The following is a 20,836-nucleotide window of genomic DNA, read 5'->3' as shown; positions in this document are numbered from 1 at the left end:
GTCTGGGTTAAATCCTGGCTCTGCCACTTGACAGCCACGGGGACTGAGCCTGTGTTCTCATCTGGAACCTGATAATAAGACTGTGGCTCCAGGAAGGCCATATAAAGTGTGTGCCACAGGCTGGTCACCACAAACTCTTCTCACCACCACCTCTCCTGCCTCTTCTCAGTGTCCTTCCCTCCAGAACTAGGGTCCTTGATAGTCTTCCAGGCCCATAGTAACGCACAGGTTTGTCATAAGGCCCAAGGGAAAGAATGTGTGTGAAGTGCTCTACCAAAAATGTGGGAAGGGCTGTCAGGACACGAAATGTCATTTCCGTCTTCTGACCTCCCTGCCAGTGAAAGCTGCTTTCGGTACTGGAGGTTCCGTCTGTGACCAAGGGCAAAGTTCAGCTAACTGCCTCACCCCAGCGTCATAGCTAAATTTTGGTCTCCTCCATCACAGGAACTGACTTGATGCATGATGCAATCAAGCCACAGGTTCTCAGCACACCACCTAGATCCCCTTCCTTTCTGACCCACCACCCCAGCCACAGTCACGAGCCAGAGACCCAGTGGGAGGGCATCATCTGGCCTTAGCCCTGCCACTGCTTGATGGAAGACCTTTCCCTCTTAGCTGCCACATCCTCAATTTTAAAAGGAATGGAATGATGGCTGGGCACAGTGGCTTACGCCTGTAATCCCAGCACTTTGGGAGGCCAAGGCTGGCGGATCACCTGAGGTAAGGAGTTTGAGACCAGCCTGACCAAGATAGTGAAACCCCATCTCTACTAAAAATAGAAAAATTAGCCAGGTGTGGTGGTGGGTGCCTGTAATCCCAGCTACTCGGGAGACTGAGGCAGGAGAATTGCTTGAACCCAGGAGGCAGAGGTTGCGGTGAGCCAAGATCATGCCACTGCACTCCAGACTAGGTGACAGAGCAAGACTCTGTCTCAAAAAAAAAAAAAAAAAAAAGGAATGGAATGAGGTGATCTCCAAGGGCTTATCTAACTCTCAAGCCCTGAATGAGTTCAGTTTCTAGATACAGAGAACATCACACAAAAAAGGTCACAATATTTGAAACCAAACTTATTAATACACAGACTTCTTTGGATGGCAAGAAATTGAAAAGAAAACAAGCCACTGGACTCTCCCGCTGGAACCTGGGACAAAACAAACCCTTATCCTCTAGGTTGCAACTGCATCCCAGGCTGCTCTATCCACTCACTGCCTGAAGAACCCAGCCACAGCTTTCGGTTTTGTGGCCAATGACTGCCCAGCCCTCTCCCAGTGGCCTTAGGATGAAATCCAGCTGCTCTGAATCTTCGCATTTATTTTGTTTATTGTGAAGTTGTTTTTCATGACAGAAATATAACTAAATTACAGAAATTTTAGGTTAGAAGGGGGAGGATTATAATTTATCCCCAAATCCTGCAACTTTTAAGTTTCCTCCTAGACTCTTCCTGTGTTTGCCTTGTTACTGCTCAATCTGCCAAGAACCAAATGAATGCCAAAGAGCATCTTGTTCCTAGACTATTTTCCCTCGGTCCCAGAGGCCAAAAAACACACTTTTGCTATGTCTGTTTCTGAGAGCTCTGGTCTGGGAATATTTTCCTGAAAAAAAAAAAAAATTTTTTTTTTTTTGAGACGGAGTTTCGCTCTTGTCACCACCCAGGCTGGAGTGTGATGGCACAATGTCGGCTCACTGCAACCTCTGCCTCCTGGGTTCAAGCGATTCTCCTGCCTCAGCCTCTCAAAGTAGCTGGGATTACAGGCATGTGCCACCACACCCGGCTAATTTTTTTTGTACTTTTAGTAGAAACGGGGTTTCACCATGTTGGCCAGGCTGGTCTCAAACTCCTGACCTCAGGTGATCTACCTGCCCCAGCCTCCAAAAGCGCTGGGATTACGGGCATGAGCCACCTTGCCCGGCCTTACCTAGAATGTTTTATGCTGAAACATGACAGAAATGAACCCAGGGACAGGGCTCACAGCCCTTCTACACTCCACATAGAACTCACTCTTCACCACTTGCTCCTGTGAGGAACAGAAAAGAGCACAGCCAAAGGAAATGTATTCCAATCCCCAGGCCACCTCAGATTAGCTGTGACTTGAGGCTCATCCCTTCACCTTCTGGACCCTGCTTTCCTCATCTGTAAAGTAGGAACAAGCAGATAGTGCAACTTCTAAGATCCAGGAGGATGAAATAGGGTAATGTACAGATAAGCTGAAAATGTTTGTGATGAGTGAATGTGCCTCCAGTGGAAGAGCCTGTATCCAGGCATGGATATGTCTGAATCTCACAGATGGGTCCACATCTGATGGTGTCAGATCTCTCCAGAAACCACCTCTATTCAATTCAGCAAATGTGCTGCCCCAGGTCATGTTCAGGTCTCTGGAGCCTTGTCACTGAGGGGCTTGCATCTGGTGGGAGAGACTCAGGGCAACAGCAGAATGAAGCCAGGGACTGAGAGATGACCAAGGGGCAGTAGGAGCACAGGATAGGGGCATCTGTCATTTCTCCCTCCCTGGGGTCTCAGGCTCACTAAGGCCTGCGATTGGGCAGGACAGGCAGAGGCCATGGTCCTCATGCCTACAGAACAGCTCTGCAGAACAGCCATGTCACTTTTGGGGAGGCTTCAGGCAGGAAGTTTCACAGGTGGGGATATGAGAGCCTGGAAGTCACTGTGACCTGCCCAAGATCTCCCAGGAAGACAGAACTAGAGAACCTAGAACTAGGCCTCCAGAAGCCCTGGCCAGCCCCTTTGCAGAATCTGAATCCAGTTTTTAGAAAAGCGGGAATCAGAGGTCTGGGTTCTTATCCCAGCTCTGCTCTGTGACCTGAGGGAGCTGCCCCATCTCTGGGCCTCAGTTTTTATACCCATCAGTGCGGGCCACTCCAGATTTGACCTAGGCACCCGAATTCAGGCAGGCAGCCCCTGAGCACCAGAGTCCTGAAAACCTGGGCACTGACTGCTGAGAGCCTGGAGGAGCTGTCAACGTCTATTTTCACCCCTCTCCTGAACAGGACTGAAGAGGCTGGAGGGAGGAACAGCCTTCCCGCTGACATGCCCCTCTGCACTCCTCTGCTCAGTCTGTGAGCTCCTCTTCCTCCTGCCTACCTCATTCCCGGGAACTCCTTGGCCTGTTTCTGGCCTTACGGACTTGTTCCTCCAGGAAGCATCCCCTCCTACTGGGAGGGGGACCTTCAAGCAAGTTAAGGTGAACCTGTGCTCCCTGAGAGAGGCAACTCCACCCGACGGCAGCAGCGTGTGTGGGAAGACTGACGCCCATAAAGTAGAAGGGAAGGTTTTGGGGGAGCCGAGGGGTCACTGTCCCAGAGATCAGTCAGACCATTTCCTGAGCACCTTCTCTGGGCTCTCTAAGCAGTCTCCACTACAACCCTGTGAAATGGGGGAGAAACGCAGTGGCGCAGCTGGCCTCCCAAGATTCAAGTTCCCTCAATCCTGTGTCCCTGCATGTCCCTCACTTCAAGGGATACTAACCGTCCAGGCTCAGGACCCAGAATAGAAAAGGGTGAAGATGCAGGGAGGGAGTCAGGTTAGACACAAGGCTAGCATCACACCCCTACCCCCGTGGTGGCAGGCAGGGGGCACAGCCTGGGGGAGGGGGCATGCCCCGCAGCCCTGCCTAACTGGGAGTCTGAACACCTTGCTTTAAAAAGAGTGTGTAATGCAGCCACAGTCCAGCTGCAGGGCTTCTCTGAGCTCAGTTTTCTCACCTGGGAAACATGGTATCTACATGGCAATGTAGTTGTTGGGAGGAACAAATAACGCTGCGGAAAGAGTGCAGGGCAGGGCCTGGTACCTCCTAAGGGCTCAGTCTCGGTGGCTGCAGGAGTGTCGGTCTCCCCAGCTGTGTGTCCCTGGAAACGGGAATGGCCACAGTAGACTAGGCAGCTGGTGACCCCTGGTGGCTGCTGGGAGCCAGGGCATGAGGGCTGGGGCAGAGTAGAAGTCTCATTATTGAATAATGTTGGAGCCCAAGGCTCTTAGACTGTTAGACTGGCTGAGTCCTTGAATAAGAGAATTTTGTTGTTGTTGTTGAGATGGAGTTTCACTCTTGTTGCCCAGGCTAGAGTACAATGGCGCATTCTCAGCTCACTGCAACCTCCTCCTCCCGGGTTCCGTGATTCTCCTGCCTCAGCCTCCCAAGTAGCTGGGATTACAGGCATGTGCCACCATGCCCAACTAATTTTGTATTTTTAGTAGAGATAAGGTTTCACTATGTTGCTCAGGTTGGTCTTGAACTCCTGACCTCAGGTGATCCACCCTCCTCGGCCTCCCAAAGTGCTGGGATTACAGGCGTGAGCCACCGCGTCCAGCCTGAATAAGAGAATTTAACCACTTAATAAACATTTCCTGAGTCACTCTCTGTGCCAGGCCTGATCCCAGGAAATAATCTATTCCCATCCTGGCCTCTTCCACGAGTTCCTTGACTTAAAATGGAGGGAGGCAGATAAAAAAGGGGAGCTCAGGGACAGAGGAGGCCTCTACCCAGCCTGGCAGGCGAAGGAAGGGGAATCCTGAAAGAAAAATTTGAATTGGGGGCTGGGAAGGAAGGAGAACATTCTGGGAAGAAAGAAAAGCATGTCTGAGATGCACTCATGATAGCAAGGAAATAGCCAGGCACGGTGGCATGCACCTATAGGCCCAGCTACTGGGGAGGCTAAGGCAGGAGGATCACTTGAGCACAGGAGTTTGAGACCAGCCTGGGCAACATAGTGAGACCTCATCTCTAAATGAGTAAATGAATGAATGAATAGCAAGGAAATGAAGATGAAGCTGAGAGGCCAGCAGGGTCACATCCAAAGGGCTCCAAATTTCATGCTGGGGCTGGGGGTGGTCTCTGAAGGCAGCAGGGGAACTCCAAAGGATTGGACTTGTGAACACAACACCCTAGAAAGTCACCCTGTTGGGCCGAGCATGGTGCTGTGCACCTGTAATCCCAGCCCTTTGGGAGGACCAGGTGGGAGGATTGCTTAAACCCAGGGGTTTAAGGCTGCAGGAGTCTGAGGCTGCAGTGAGGTTTTTTGTGTGTCTCAAAAGCAACAACAACAAAAAAAGTCGCTCTGGTCATAGTAAGGGAAAGGATTGGATGGGGAGACTGCAGGTCTAGAAGGTGGCCCACAGTGGCAGGAGGGATGGAGGAGTACTAGATCCAGCAGCACAAGGTCCCAGGGACATGGGGTGCAGGAGGAACGGGTCACTTGCAGGGGAGATGATGGCCAGGAGGCAGCTAGACCAAAAGTAATGAGTGGTCTGGGAGTCAGAAGAGTGTAGGTGTTGCCATTTAACCAACACTGTCTCCACAGGCCTGTCCCCAGTCCTAGGTTGGTGAAGGAAGTTGGTTTGCCCCAACTCTGCCCTGTGGGCTCTGCCTTGTAAGCAAAGCCCCAGGCCCAGGTCTGGCCCACAGCTGCCCTCCCCCAGGCACAGGCACACAGAAGCCCTGCTTTGCCCCACCCTGGGCACTACCCCTGGAGGAAGAACGTGGACCCAGTCTAAGGGAGGCCCCGTGGACCAAGGACTTTGATATCACTACCTGGGTTTTTAGGATCTTCCCACCGGGACCCCTCTGGGCTGCCTCCCTGCCCCCTCCTCAGAGCTCCCCCAGCCCCTTCTCAGCTTCAGTCTACCCTGAGTGCCTGAAGCAGGTGGGCCCAACATGTTGCTTTGGCCTCAGGACCAGGTTGGACCAAGAGTCACATCCATGGCTCTTTGCCGCCTCAGGGCCTTTCTTCCTGCCGTTTCCATGGTTAGACTTGAGCAGCACCTGTCTCTGCAGGCAGAGACTGGGCTGGCTGCCCCAGCTCTGTATGGAAGGAGGAAAGGGGCCAAGCCTGGATCTTCCAGAGCCCACTAGCCCAAAGGTCTCCATACCATGAATGCTGCAAAGAGGTAGGCAGACGCAGTTTAGGTATCATTTTTTTCTACTTTGAGAGAGAAAGTGAGGAGATAGAGATAAAAATACAAAGAAAAACTAGCATAATCCCCCAACCCATACTTCATTTTTAAACAAACAGGCCAGGTCCTGCCAGGCCTTCTTCCCCATTAAATCCCAAGGCCATCTCCAGTCCCAACCCCAACCCCCGCATGGTGCCAAGGGAAGCTTCAGGCTTCGGGCAAGAGCTCCAGCCCAGGCGGGGAAATCGTGGCCCTACTGCCAGAGCACAACCTTCCTGCCCTGGTCCACGCTCACCATGTGGCTCCCGGAGTAGCACCAGGCCACGGCGTTGACAGCAGTGCTGGGGAAAGGGAGGGACAGGCTTCAGGGGGTCTTCAGGGGAACTGCGCCTGCAGTCTGGCTCTGCCCCGACTGCTGGACGTGGGTAGTTTGAGGCCCTCTCTTGAGCCTGTTTCCTCACAGGGAAGGTGAGGTAAAGTGAGCTCACAGGGCTGTGGAAAGGATGGACCCAAGTGCGTGTGGAAAGTACCTTGTGAACTGCAAAGGGCTCTGGTCGGGTGGAAGGTGGAGGGACAAGGGCTGGGGACTCCAGGTTCCCAGTATGTCAGAACCTGGAATCAGCCTGGCAGGACTGGGGCCAGGCAGGTGGCCAGGTGGAGGCCATGCTCACCAATGGGGTCCCTGAAGTCTGCTCTCCAGTTTCCCAGTGTCCACATCCCAGATGTAAAGGGCCCCATCACAGGAGCCTGCCAGTGCATAGCTTCTGTCCGGGCTGTAGTGGCCACAGCAGAGCAAGAAAAGAGGGAGTCAGAGGGGAGGGCACACACAGGGTCTGGCAGGGCACACTTGGACACAGGCATATGCTCTCACGGACATACCTGAACACAGCTTTGGTCCAGTCAGAACCGCACTTGAAGCCATCGGCCCTGAGGACAGACAGGGCTGGGGTCAGAACAGAGGTCATCACTAGTCTCTGTCCTCTGCAGGGAGCTTCCAGAGCTTCCTCTTTGTCAAGGGGTTTGGTACCTCAGCAGGACGTGGTCTGGAGGGGCCTCCAGGGAGGGCCCCAAGAGGGTCTATTACAGGAGAAGAGAGGCTCAGCTGTCCCAGCAAAGGCCACAGGGTCAGCAGGCATGAGGCTGGTACCTGAACACCTGGCGGATGTTGCTGACACGCAGGTCGATGACCTTGAGTGTGTTATCTCGGGAACAGCTGAGCAGGTGCAGTTGGTCGTGGCTGAGGCTCAGGGAGGTGACCCGGCCCTGCACAGGGATGACCTGGGTGCAGTGGGGCCCCCTGAGGAACAAGGACAGAGACAGCGATGAGGAACAGCCTAGCCAGGCCACTCCTGACAGGAAGGGGCCAGGCGCAGCAGCCTTTCCAGCTAACCAAGCCCGGAGGAACCCCAGGGCCCTGGATCGCTGGGGTAAAGGTAAAGTGACTCATCTCCCTTCTCCCCACTGCAGCCAGCTGCCTCCATCGAGGAACTTAAGACAGACTTTGATTTGAAAGCTGGAGCCTTTGAAACCTTTGGGTCAGTAAATAAGAACCATATCATCTGAGCAATGAAGTCTCATCTTTAAAAAATATGAGAGAGAGAAGGAAGGGTTGCAAACAGTAATTGCTGGAGATCAGTGAGTAAAGGCTTGAGGCAGGACTAGCAATGGCTCTAGCTTTGTTTTTTTGTTTTGTTTTGTTTTTGTTTTTGTTTTGAGACGTCTCGCTCTGTCGCCCAGGCTGGAGGGCATTGGCGCAATCTGGGATCACTGCAACCTCTGCCTCCCGGGTTCAAGCAATTCTCCTGCCTCAGCCTCCCAAGTAGCTGCGATTACAGGCATCTGCCACCACACCCGGCTAATATTTTTAGTAGAGACAGGGTTTCACCATGTTAGCCAGGCTGGTCTCAAACTCCTGACCTCAGGTGATCCGCCCACCTCGGCCTCCCAAAGAGCTGGAATTACAGGTATGACCCACCACACCCGGCCTCTAGCTTTGCTTTTACAAACATTTCAAGCCCAAAGTTAGGGTCTTTGGTTTAAAAAACAGCTAAAAGAATTTTTTTCCTTTTGATATAGAAGTGGTAACTAAATGGAAAAAGGCACATCTCCATCTTGGTTGCAAAGTCCAGGCGGAGTCCAGCATTGGACCAAGAGCCATGAAGACAGTGGCACAGCTTCCTCGGGGAGCTGAGCCCAGCCGAGAGGCACTAGCTGGCAGTGCCAGCCCCACAGCCTTGCCTGCCCAAAGTGCCACCAAGACTCCTCCTGCCATGGCCAGAGAAAGGAACAAGAACTTGGGAGCCCTGTCCCCAGCCCTACCCAAGTCCTCCCCCAGCCTGCGCCTGTCACCTGCTGTCCCAGAACCGGATCTTCTGGTCATTGTGGCCACTAATGATGATATGGTCCCCACACACCACGTCATTACAGTAGGAAAGGACATTGATGGTCCTGGAGCCTGGGGACCAAGCAGCAGACCCCAGGGCCTCAGAGGAGGGTTGTTGGGAGCCACCCCACAGGACACATGGAGAAGCTGAGGCCCAGAACGCAGTGTCCTCCCAAGACTAGAACCCAGGTCTTCTGCTTCCCAGCCCAGGGCTCACCCACGTCTTTTTCCTACCCACAGCCTGAGGTCACCAAGAAACCAGACAGAAAACACCATTGGGGGATACCATTGGGGAATTGGAGGGCCTTGAGAGGTTTCACCCCCAAATGCCTATGAATCTCAGAGCCACTCCCAGAGAGCAGGTGAGGTCCCTTGTGCCCTGGCCTGGGGCTCCTGGCTGGTGGGGAGGGGAGGTGGGGCTGGGGCTCACAGTAGGCACGGCCAAGGTCCCACTCCTTCACTGTCCGGTCGCGGCTCCCAGTCACTGCCTGGTGCGTTAGCTTGAATTTGGCAGCTGTCACCTTATCCTTGTGTCCAGACAATGTCTCCTGTACCCCAGCCCCAGGTACGGATCAAGAGTTTGGCCAAGACCCCATAACAGGCCCCCTAGTCCTGAGGTATGACCTCTGACCCCCAGGCAGCCTCCCCAGTCAGGCCTCACCTTGGACTGTGCCTCCCCCACCTTCCAGAGCTGGGCAGCCTGGTTGTAAGTTGCTGCTAAAACCTGGTAGCCCTGGAGAAATGGGAGAGGAAGTGAGAGGTGCTAAGCCGGAGACAACATCCTTCGGGCCACAGAATGAGGCTAGGGGCTGCCCCGGAGCTTCCCACGGCCCAGGTCACCATGGCAGGCAGAGGAGCCTCTGGCCCAGGGAGGAGGATCTGTGTAAGAGCCCAGCGGCCTGGTTCTAGGGTATCCATGCTGCGCCCTCGGGTCCCACAGCCCCCACCTGCCCAGTGTGGAGATCAGAGGGGGTACAATCCCATGCCACTGGGGCAAAGTTCCTCACCGAGGGGTCAAAGTCCACACTGGTGATGCTGCCACCAGCTCCCTCCAGGGTCTGGTTGGCCTCCAGGCGACCTGGGAGGACCAGAAGAAGGGACAGTTGAAATGAGGTCTTAACCTCACAAAATGGAGGAATTGGGATTGAGAGCGGGAGATCAGTTCCCGCCCCACCCCCCGACACACCCCCAGGTTAGAAGACAGAATCACTGGGTCTGTTCTGCGGGCCTGGGCTGGAGACTACACCTCCCCTAACTGCTGGCAGTGGGTCCCAGGGACAGCTAGTCATTTCACAGACCAGGCTAGAGAGGACCAGGGAGAAGGGACTATGTAGAGCACGCAGCAAGCCAGGATCAGGACAGCCAGAAACTTGCCTTTTCTAGGAAGCCCCCAGGAGCTGGCTCTGACTCCCTAGGACACCCCCTCTCCAGAGCACAGAGCTTGGGACAAGGCCAACAGTTCATATTTGTCTCTTACCTGAGTTCTGAGAGCTCAAGTGATGCTAGAAGAGGGTCACCTGGTAGACTCAGGGACCTGCTCTTCAAGGGCCTGTCTCTGTAGGATCTCATGATAGGGGACCCCCACCAACCCCCATCAGGGACTATCTGAACTCAGCCCTCCCCATTCTGCAAATCTGGACCCTAGGAGCCAGGAGGCTCCACCCTTCTTCAGAACAGTACGCCCAGAGTCTCACTCTTTCCAAGGCACTGTCTAGTCACTGCCCACAGAATATTCCAGATGGAGAAACACAAAGAGATCCAAGACCTCTGCCCACCAAGGAGTGAGCTGAGGAGAGGGTCTGGAGAGAAGCACCGAGCTGGCCTGAAGGGGAGGGCTCCTTACTTCCCACAACATTCCAGAGGTGGATCAGGCGGTCAGCCCCTCCAGTGGCCAGGAGGCTGCTGTTGGGGCCAAAACAAACAGCATTGACCTCAGAGAGGTGGGCATCCTGTGGGGAAAGGGGAGGTTGGTGCCCCGGCCCTCCACGCGCATGTGTCTCTGAGTGCTCACAGGCCCTCTCACCGGTGCCTGTGCAGACACAGCCTGCTGCAGACGTGGTATCCCCCTCCCCAGTTTCTCTGTCCACACTTTCAGTTTCAAACCCGGCCCCACTAGGTGTTCTCACCTCTGCCTGGACCCCTGCAGCAGCCTCCGTGCTATGCTACTCTACTCTCCTGCCTGGCCTCCTGGCCTCCCAGCCTCCTCTCTCTCCCTCCCCGGCTCATGCCCACATCATAACATGCTTGAGTGGCTCCCACCACAGGCTGTGGGAGGCAGCCTCCTGCTCCTGCTGAGGAGCCCAGCCTTGCTTCCCTGGCCTCCTGGGACCACCCCTGGTGCCGAGACCACACCTGTGCCTGCACTCCCTCACCACTGCCCCACCCATGTGGCTCAGCTCCTCCCTTACCAGCACATCCTGAGCCCGGGTAGGAAGTCGGGCGGCCACACACACAGGGATGATCTGGTATCGCTGCTCAGGGGCTCCCCCAATTGAGTGACCTCTCCTCTTCTTAAAACTGGGGTAAGGTGGGTTGGGGTCAGGAGGGCATTCAGCAAGGCCTTCTCAGGTGGGAGCCTCCAGCTCCCCTGAGGCATCAACTATAGGAAGCAGACATGGCAGGCGGCAGAACATGGCCCCAAGGAGCAGTGAGCGCATTCCCCAACCCAGCCTCGACCCCAGGGGTTGGTGTGGAGACAGGGTGGGGAGCACACAGAGGCAGACACAGGAGCAGGGAAGGGTTGGTGGGTGCAAAGAAACCTCAGGGCTGGGGTTTCAATCCCAGTCTTGCCACTGCTTGGCTCTGTGACTCTGAATGAGTCCCTGACATTTCAGAGCATTTTTCCCAATTGAGTAGGAGCTCCTGCCCTGCCTGAGGCTGGAGCTTTTGGTCCCCTGTGACGACCTTGGATGAAGACAGACCCTTGTGAGGACAGAACCTGGAAGACAGCTGAACCGGGGCTGGGGCTGAGGCCATTCACCTGGCTCCTGTCTCCAGGGCCCAACAGACTCACAGGCAGACAGCTGCGCATCACAGGGATGGACAGGTCGAAGCGCAGACACAGACCAAGCCTGGGCTGGGGAGCCCGACACACACATGGGTGCACACACAGGCACACACACACTTACTCCAGAAGCCCCTTCACCACATCCACACAGTGGGACAGCGTCAGGGAGGTGGCTGAGGCAGACCTGAGACAAAACCGAGAGAGATATGCTAAGGGATTGGCTGGTGTGTGTACCAATGGCTGTCCATCATCTCCACACTTTGCCAGAGACCTGGAGGCTTGTAACCTCTCAAGTCTGGGATAAGAACTTGACTTCTCCAAGACCAGGAGACTAGGGTGACCCAGACCAGTCCCAGGAAGGTCGGGGCAGCAATAGATTTGGTAGTGAAAGTCTCCCAAGGTCTCCCTCACGATGGGAAGAACTGCCTTACCCTACAAGTACCCAAAAACAAAAGTTCCTGGGAAGCTGAGCTGGGGCCTACAGGGAAGAGAGATGCTGAAGATTCCCCCAGGCTGGGGATGGAAGAAGGGGGAAGCCTAGGCTCACTAGGTGACCTCAGCAATGCCCAGGAGAGGGTGTGTCCTGCAATGACTTGGCCCACAAGGGCTCCCAAGGACTTTGGGGACTGGCATCTCATGCCCCTCCCCACGGTTTCTTCACTGCCCCAAGGCCGGGACACCGGGGACCTGCAAGGAAAGACTGAGAAGAGGTGTTAGGCTGGGGAATGGAGCCTGGAGGGGGCAGCCTCAATGACAGGCAAATCAAGAAGGATGGAGGAGACCCTGCGGACAGGCACCCAAGGTCTGAAGCCCCAATCAGGTCCCACAAGTGTGAGCACACATCTACACATGCTAATATATTCACACACACAGACAGGCTCAGTCAAGCTTGTACACACCTGTGGCCTATGTCCCTGCGGATGCACATGCTTGCACACCTATGGCTGCACACACATGCCTGACATGACTGGGCTCTGGGCTTTGCCCACAGGTTCTCTCCTGGTGACAGCTATTCACAAGCCTGACACCCCACCCCCAGAGCTCTGATTCCCAAGAAGGAGGAAAAGGGTTGAGGGGGTGAGATGGAACTGACCCCAAGTGGCTCCAGACAATGCATGTCAGACTAGACCTGGGAGATCTGAGCTTTCCGGCCTCTCCTCAAGCTTCCTCCCAACCCAAGAGCTGACTCCACGGTCCAAGAGGAAGACCCTGGCAGCCTCTGGGGTGGGGCTCAGCTCAGAGCTCTGAGACCGTCACCTGGGTCCTCACCTGAAGGGCCTCTTCCACTTCTCACAAGCTTCCTTCTCCAGGGACTCTGGCTCAGGGGCCAGAGCCAGAGTCTCGCTTCTCTCCCTCATCCCATCGCCTAGGGTGTCCGGGCCCCTAGGAGAGGTAATAAAGCTCAGAAAGGCCAAGAGACCAAGCCAGCCCCTCCCGACCCCAGCACAGGACACGCTGAAGACAGGAATTCCCAGTGATGAGGGTTCTGTGCGGGTACTCGTGCAGCGGTCACGCATGCAGGCTCCTACGACCACACGGTCCTCTGCAGGTGTCCCATGGGTCCCGACTACCTGGGGGCCTCAGGACGGGGCTGTGCACAAGTGCAGTCGGCAGCCTGGGTGCCGCAGGCAGGCAGGGGCGGGAGGCAGAACACAAGGGTCGGACTGGCCCATCCCCACTCTTACTCGCTGATGCTCACGGTCCGCTTGGCAGCCTTCTTCAGCTCCTGGGACACCCGCGCCTGCTTGGCCCTTGTTGGGTAAAAAGCATCCTGAGACCCTGGCACGGTGCCTCGCACGCAGGCGGGGCTCGACCCGGTCCCCTACTCCAGGGTGCGGCTACTGCCCCCCTCCCTTCCAGACACCAGCGAGGCCCGACTCCTCCCTGCAGGGGCGGGGCCTTTCCTCAGAAGGGGCGGGGCCTGCTCCCTCACCGCTCCCGGCGCTCGTTGCGCAGGTTGCGCTCGGCTGCGGCGCGCGCCTTGCGCTGCACTAGCCTCTCCAGCAGCTCGCGCGCCTCCTCCTGGAGCCTGCGCAGTGCCGCCTCCCGGAGCCCGACGTGCGCGCGCAGCGCCTCGTTGGCTGCCCGCTGCACCGCGTTCTGCCCCCGCCACTCCTCCACCTGCTGGACCTGCTGCGCCCGCGCCTCTCGCAGCTGCGCCACGCGGGCCTCCAGGGCCGCCAGCCTGGAGGACGGAAAGAGCGGATAGCAGGTCCCAAACCTCCCCCGTCACTGCCCAGTGGGAATCTGCCTAGGAACAGAGACAGACCTGCCCATGCCAAATGCGGCTAGCCGGGTGGCTAAGCCAGGTCTCCCCCAAGCCTTCGCCCTCAGAGCCCAGCCGTTCGGTCCTCTGGCACCAACCGATGGGCTCGGGGGGACGCAAGGAAAGCTCTCGACCCGCGCCATTCCCCCGCCTCCCGCAGAGTTGGCCCCAGGCCTCCCTGAGGTGGGCGCGGTCCCTCCCGCACTCGCCCGCGCCTCACCTGCTTTGCCTCTGCTGCAGCTGCGACTCCAGGGTGCCCAGGGCCGCGCTCTTCTCCACCACCTGGTAGGCCATCTGGGGGCGGACAGGTGGGCACGGCGGCGCTCAGGCCACTCCAGGCCTCCAGTCCCTCCCGGGCCGAAGGCGCTAAGGGACAGTCGGCTGCTCCCCTGCCCGCCCCCTTCCTGAAAAGCAAGCTGAGCCCCACACAGGTTTGGGACTTTGCACAGGGACGCGCTGCTGTTTGTGGAGCAGTGGAAGGCCCTCGGGCTCTGGAGTCAGCCCTGGGTCCCAATCCTCGCCGTGCCGCTTCGTTTCTCTGCGACCCTACTAGGAACCTCTCTGGCAAGAGCAACCCGCTCCACTGCCTCGCCTGAAGAGTGGGAAGCCAGCGCTCCGCTCCCAGCGCCATGCGGAACCACTGGGAGGACTCCTAGCGCAGAGGCTGCCAAATGCTCATCCAGCCCTCGGGCGCCATGATGTTCCCAGCAGGCTACACGCTCCTTCCATCCTCACCACACCAGGAGGCTGGTACTGCCACTCTCACTTCACAGACAAGGACACCGACAGAGAGGTTTAAGTGTCTTGCCCAAAGTCACGTAGCTAAGAGATTTGGGCCCAAGCCACCTAACTGCATCACCCTCCAGGCTGGTCAGGGGAATGTGAGTTCTGTTCCCCACCCCTCCCTGCTGGCTTCCTGGCCTCACCCAACCCAGGCCTGCCCAAGCACAGGTCTCAGCAGTGAGAAGCCCTGCGCAGAGGCACACAAGGCTAAGATCAGGCATGGACTCGGGGAGCCACGGCCCAGACTCAATATGGGAACAGCCCTGGCAGCCCAGGAGAGGGGGTGAGGGTCATTTCATCTGCACCCCCGCCTCATTCGTCATGCCTTCAACCCAGAGCCAAGCAGGGTCGGTGGGAGAGACAGACCCCAGGCAAGGCAGCTCCCACCAGTGTGACGAGAACATGAGGGCCAGAGGCGCCTCTGGCCAAGGCCGGGGGCTCTTGTTGCTAATCTGTTCCTGTGTTCTCATGTGGCCCTGGTGAGGACAGACTGAGGAGCAAGGTTGGTGCTGCCACCTGCACTGACATGACACCCTCTGTGAGTGAGTCTGCGAAGAAGGAATCTGCACATGCGGGTTGGGCACCTTTATTCATAGTTGGCCCCATTTACAACATAATTCTTTTCACCACTGAGCAATCTGATCACCACCTCCACTTTCTCACCTGTCACTTGCTTTCATTTATGTTGTGTTGTACCATTCAATATTTTATTGTATGCCTTTCAAAATTCAAGTAGTAGAGGTGGAAAACAGATTAGTACTTGCCAGGGGTTAGGGATGGTTGAGGGGAGAGGGGTGAATGTGACTAAAAAGGGGTAGCAAGAAAGATATCTTTGTAGTGGTGAAACAGTGCCATATCTTGACAGTTACACAAATCTACATGTGATAAAATGACAAAGCACATATACACACTTCATACCAATCCCAGTTTCCTGGTTGTGGGTATTATAGTTATGTAAGATGTAGCCAGTAGGAGATGCTGGGGGAAGGGGACACAGGAACTCTGGACTATCCTTGCACCTTCCTGTGAATCTATAATTATTTTAAAATAAGAAGTTAATGATAATGATAAATGCTTGTCATGTATGGAACTACTAGAGAAATTTTTACAAAAGAAAAGAAAAGGCTGGGTGCTGTGGCTCACACCTATAATCCCAGCACTTTGGGAGGCCAGGGCGGGCGGATCACGAGGTCAGGAGATCAAGACCATCCTGGCTAACATGGTGAAACCCCATCTCTACTAAAAATACAAAAATTAGCCGGGCGTGGTGGCGGGTGCCTGTGGTCCCAGCTACTCAGGAGGCTGAGGCAGGAGAATGGCATGAACCCAGGAGGCGGAGCTTGCAGTGAGCCGAGATCGCGCCACTGCACTCCAGCCTGGGCGACAGAGCAAGACTCCATCTCAAAAAAAAAAAAAAGAAAAAAGAAAGAAAAGAAAAAGCCTCACTGCCCCCATCCTCTGGCGCATCCAATGGGTACTGGCTGGTGTGTGTCCTGGGAAGGAGTGCTGGGGGCCAGGGAAAGTATCCCAGGCAAAGGGAGCTGGGAGCTGAGAGATGAGCGTGGCAGGACATGTGACAGGAGCCTGGGGAGCTCGATGGGGGAGCCAGGCTAGGAACTTTGGAAGATCTACAGCACACTAACCATGGGGACAGAGGTAGTAAGACGGGCTTTTACTTTTTACTCTATGGTTTCTATTCTCTTGACTTGTTTACAAGCATGTTTTGTGTATTGCTTGTCTTTAATGGAGATCTTTTTTTTTTTTTAATTAAAATATGTCACACTGAAAGCTGTATGGAGAAGGGACAGGGAGTGCTAAAGGAGTGTTCCAGGGTAGGATGAAAGTTACTTGTACCATCTCAGATATGGTACAAGAAACAGAGAGACATTGATGGATCTGGAGAGAGTCAACATGAGCTTGTGACCAGCTCAGGATGGAGGGCTGGGAGGAGTCAGAGGTGCTCCTGCATTTCCAGCATGTGTGAGAACGACTGGGGGGGCAGTCACAGGAAGACAGGAAGGACAGCCCACCTCATTCATCACTTTACAAATAGTCATTAGTATGGAATGGACTGTGGACACAGGCCCTAAGGATATAGGTTTGCCTTGGAGGCAAACCAAGACATCCCAGGGCTTGGGGAGCTCACAGCCCAGAGGCTGGGGGTGGCGTGGGGGGGGTCAGATGTTTGAGAATCACCTCTCAAACAAATATTGAATTGGACCTACAACAGCAGCTCTGGGGAAAGGTTCTCAAATGAGTCCGTACCTCTGCCCACATTTCTGTTGGGCAGGTGACTTGCCATTCTGTGACTGGATGTGTATTTACTGGGCTATCACAGTCTCCTTCAGAGGACTGGAAGCCCCATGGGGCCAGGTCTTGTTTATTGTTGCATTCCCTGTACCTTGGATATAGCAACTGTCAATAGATGTTCAGAGAATGAATGGAGAGCACAGAAGGTGATTTGTGTGAGAGGGGCTCAAATCCTGGCCCTACCTCTCCAAGCCTGTTTCCTCCTCTGCAACCATAAAGTTGTGAAGGATTAACTGAGACAATGTTTAGCCCAATGCCTGCAGGGAGTCAACTCTCAAAACGGCGTGGGCCAAATTCTGAGGGAGACGGTGAGCCTCATTTTAGATGTGATCTCCAAAAAGCAGCTGAGCAAGAGAGTCGAGCTCAGAAAAGAAGGCTGGGCTAGAGGCAGATCTGAGAGTTGGCAAACAGAAAAAATGGGGGTCAGTGAACCCCCAGAACACCCACATTTGAAGGGACAGGAATAGGGAGGAGGGAAAGGAGCCAGTGAAGGGAGTTCAGAGGCAACAATCACAGAAATGAGAGGGAAACCAGGAGAGCATGGTGAAAGAGAAGCCAAGAGACACTGTTGCAAGGGGGCAGGGAAGGCGGTAGTGTCAGGTGGAGCGTCCACACCCTGCCAGTGAGCTAAATGAACCTTACTTCTGTAGTCTGCAAATGTACGTTGAGCATCAACTGGTGCTAGGCCTTGGGGATGGCTGGGCGAGGGGTGAGCCATGGAGTAGTGAGCAGAGCAGGCTAAACCATGTGGAAGGGAAATGGGCTGCCAGGCCCTTGCACACCTAACTCCCTCCAGCTGCTGTTGGAGCCCACTTCATCCTGGGCTGCCCAGGGCACTCTGACCCCTGCTCAGCTTCAGGTCAGGGCTTGGCACACACTAGGGCTCACTCAATGCTTGCAGCACTGGGCTTGGAGAATGCAGCAAACACAGGAGTACCCCTCACTGGCTGGCTCCCTTGGACCACATCTCTCTAACCCATTTTCAGACCCCTTCCCAACTTACCTCACCACAGACCAGCCGGAGCCCCTCCTCCTCACCCTGCCACTTCACCCTCAGTGCGGCCAGTGATGGGACTTGGTCTGAGTCAAGCTCTGACTCCTCCCTGCCAACCAATCAGAGTGGTGCTCAATGTCCCCCGGTTCACCCAAGTGCCCAAAGGCACCCAAGCGATGCTACATGAAAAGCCTAAAACAAGAGCCATTAACTTCCTCCTGGGAAGATGGAAGCCAGCAAGCCAGTAAAGGAAAAGGCAAGTCTCTAGAAATGAGCTGTCCATGACTCCTCTGCTCTAAGATTCCCCTAGGCCTTGGCCAAGGACCCTTCTCAAGAAGCACCTCCCAGTCGGGCGTGGTGGCTCACACCTGTAATCCCAGCACTTTGGGAGGCCGAGGTGGGTGGATCACAAGGTCAAGAGATCAAGACCATCCTGGCCAACATGGTGAAACCCCGTCTCTACTAAAAATACAAAAATTAGCCAGGGGTGGTGGTGCACGCTCTAGGAGACTGAGGCAGGAGAATTGCTTGAACCCAGGAGGCAGAGGTTGCAGTGAGCTGAGATCATGCCACTGCACTCCAGCCTGGGTGACAGAGTCAGACTCCGTCTCAAAAAAAAAAAAAAAAAAAGCAAAGCACCTCCCAACTCTGAGCCCCAACCTATTCCTGGTTCTCATCTTTACTCCCTCTTTGGAATAGGTAGCAAGACCCTTTCTTTAGGCATCAGGCAAGGAACAGGGAAATGGAAAAAGACTGAGAAAGGGAAAAGACATAAGTATAGGGGTGGGAGGGGAAGGAGATGGGACAAATGCAGAGAGATGGACAAAGAAAGGTGGAGGGGAAAGAGATTCTAAACAGCTGGCCTGTGGGAAGGCCGAGGGCCTGCCTCCCCCACCACCCCTGGGCAGCAGCCAAGGGCTGATGAGGCACTAGGGAGAGAATGAACCCAGCACAGGCAGCCCTTTATGACCACGGACACACACACACTCACCAGGGGCCCTGGTGGGTGGTGGGAGTGACACTGTTTGGCTCCGGCTGCAGCTTCTTTGAGAACTTGTCCAGCAGCTCAGCCTTCTCTAAGAGATGGTTATCTGGAGGGTGCAAGAGAGTGAGCCTGGGGCAGAGACAGATACCCAGCAGCCCCCTGGCATGCAATTTATCTCCGGCTAAAAGGGCTGCAGAGATGCTAGGGATGGGGAAGCTTCTGGCAGGCTGGCCTCTGCCCTGTGCCTGAGGGGCATCTGTGCAGTTCTACAGGACCTTCAGCCCTAGCAGTGTCCTCATAGCACCGGTCCCCAGGCCCACATGGAAGAGGACCTGCTCTCCCAGGGACAGAAGGATGACCCCTGCGGGGTACTGCCCGCTGAGGGTCCTGAGGGAAGGAAGGGGCCTGGGATTGATTCATCCCTGCCTCAGAGCAAAGTTTAGCCCCAGAAAGTGATGAAATAAACTGAGCTCTACCTGTCAATGGCCTTTGGCAAGTCACTTCCCCTCCAAGGGCTCTAGCTTTCTGCACTTAAAAATAATCCCCGGCCGGGCACAGTGGCTCACGCCTGAATTCCCAGCGCTTTGGGAGGCCAAGGAGGGCGGATCATGAGGTCAGGAGATCGAGACCATCCTGGCTAACACGGTGAAACCTCATCTCTACTAAAAAATACAAAAAATTAGCCGGGTGTGGTGGCAGGCACCTGTAGTCCCAGCTACTTGGGAGGCTGAGACGGGAGACAGGTGTGAACTCGGGAGGCAGAGCTTGCAGTGAGCGGAGATCACACCACTGCACTCCAGCCTGGGCAACAGAGCAAAGACTCCATCTCAAATAAATAAATAAATAAATAAATAAAAATAATCCCAACTTCCCCAGCCCTGGTGTAAGGTACCCCCAGGCCAGAATAGAAAGTCCTTGAGCAATTATCCAGCAGACATTCTGGAGGTTGGTGGTTTGACCCTGGAACACCCTCCCCCATCAACAGTCACTTCCTCTTTTCTCACCAGTTCCAGGGGAGGGTGGGGTGGTAAGCCCGGGCCTAGCTCCCTCCTCATCAACTTCCTTCCCACACTCAGTGCCCTGTCACCTTGACTGAGGCCCTGGGCCTGGCCTAGTTCTCACGAAAACCCCACCTCAGTCCCCAGGGTACTGCAGCACCCAGCAAACTTAAAGAAGGTCTCTATACCCAAATAACAAGTAAGAAGACTGAGGCTTAGCGATGTGATCTGCCCAAGGTCTCAAGACTGGCCCTTCGGTCTGATTTCAGCCCTCCAGGTCTCTCTAGTCCCTCAGACTAATAGCTCCCTGGGTCGGGGCGAGGGGGGGTTTGGGGGGCGGTGACCCCCTCCCTCAAACTGGACGGTTCCACTGCCCGTCTGAGCAGTGGAGAAGTGTGGCTGCTGGAGGTGGGGGCTGGCCTCACAACCCTGAAGGTAGAGGACCAGCAGCCTGGAAGCTTGCAGAGAAATTTTCCTGGCTAAGAACAGATTTGATTGTGGGGGTTTGGCCAAGATTAGCCCCAGTGAGAGAGCCGCAGGGATTGTGGTTAGACTTCCAACCGCAGACATACAATCGCAGGCGGCCAGAGGCGCGACACACAGGCACACCTGTTCATCCCCTCTTGAAATGCCACACCCCATCCTTACCAGCTGCCCAGAAACAATTCTGAGAGTCCGACTTCGCTGGGCTCAGCTAGCATCCGCCAGCAGCCTGGGGCCCCCTGATGCCCCCTCAGGCTGGGTAGGCTGACGGGGAGGTGTACCATAAGCCTGTGCCAGCGTCGCCTGTCAGCGGCAGAGCCTGAGATGCACAGCCTCCTCCTTAGAGGTTCCGAGTGTCGCCCCTCTCCGGATGGGCCAATAAGTGGCTGCTCTGGACAAGTCCCGCGTTCTTTCACTGCGCTACCGAGACTAAGTGCACTGATCAAGCCCCTACCCCGGGGACTGCCCGGGAGGAGAGGCAAAAGAGACCCTGCAAAACCAACACCCGGGGACGCGCTTGCGTCTCGGAAGCCCAGCTTGTGGGAGGCAGAGCCCGTCCTGAGGGGCGACGAGGGCAGGGGGACCAGGAGGTTCTAACCGGAGCCTGGATGGCAAGGGGCGGAGTCCTGGCAGTCGGGGTGGGCGTAACGCACAGGCTCAAGGCATAAAGCACAGCGCACTCGGGTCACAGGCGGAGGAGCCAGCCAAACCCTCTCCCCGCC

General features: G+C 55.5%; 1 protein-coding gene across 7 annotated transcripts in view; it reads right to left on the bottom strand.

The window, feature by feature from the left end:
- ATG16L2 (autophagy related 16 like 2) overlaps positions 1-20,836 on the bottom strand; it is a 31,630-nt gene that overhangs the window by 7,550 nt on the left and 3,244 nt on the right. Inside the window, exons 1-18 of one of the 7 annotated variants that reach the window (XM_054440864.2) lie at positions 20,280-20,709; positions 18,640-18,739; positions 17,658-17,757; positions 13,782-13,855; positions 13,229-13,480; positions 12,981-13,046; positions 12,565-12,678; positions 11,417-11,479; positions 10,697-10,805; positions 10,132-10,237; positions 9,296-9,366; positions 8,950-9,021; positions 8,719-8,836; positions 8,255-8,360; positions 7,053-7,202; positions 6,785-6,832; positions 6,577-6,678; positions 5,914-6,246 (exon numbers count right to left, since the gene is read on the bottom strand). In XM_054440864.2, the coding sequence (XP_054296839.2) occupies positions 6,159-6,246; positions 6,577-6,678; positions 6,785-6,832; positions 7,053-7,202; positions 8,255-8,360; positions 8,719-8,836; positions 8,950-9,021; positions 9,296-9,366; positions 10,132-10,237; positions 10,697-10,805; positions 11,417-11,479; positions 12,565-12,678; positions 12,981-13,046; positions 13,229-13,480; positions 13,782-13,855 (1,539 nt within the window). In that variant the 5' untranslated portion in view covers positions 17,658-17,757; positions 18,640-18,739; positions 20,280-20,709 and the 3' untranslated portion in view covers positions 5,914-6,158. Of the gene's footprint in view, positions 1-5,913; positions 6,247-6,576; positions 6,679-6,784; positions 6,833-7,052; positions 7,203-8,254; positions 8,361-8,718; positions 8,837-8,949; positions 9,022-9,295; positions 9,367-10,131; positions 10,238-10,696; positions 10,806-11,416; positions 11,480-12,564; positions 12,679-12,980; positions 13,047-13,228; positions 13,481-13,781; positions 13,856-17,657; positions 17,758-18,639; positions 18,740-20,279; positions 20,710-20,836 lie in introns of those variants that run through there. The other 6 variants (XM_054440860.2, XM_054440861.2, XM_054440863.2 and 3 more) reach the window with 6 other exon arrangements.

The sequence above is a fragment of the Pongo pygmaeus genome, chromosome 9, assembly GCF_028885625.2.
Source record: "Pongo pygmaeus isolate AG05252 chromosome 9, NHGRI_mPonPyg2-v2.0_pri, whole genome shotgun sequence".
Taxonomy (NCBI): Eukaryota; Metazoa; Chordata; class Mammalia; order Primates; family Hominidae; genus Pongo; species Pongo pygmaeus.
The sequence above is the reverse complement of the archived record's forward strand: the minus strand, read 5'-3'. Positions and strand labels throughout refer to the sequence as shown.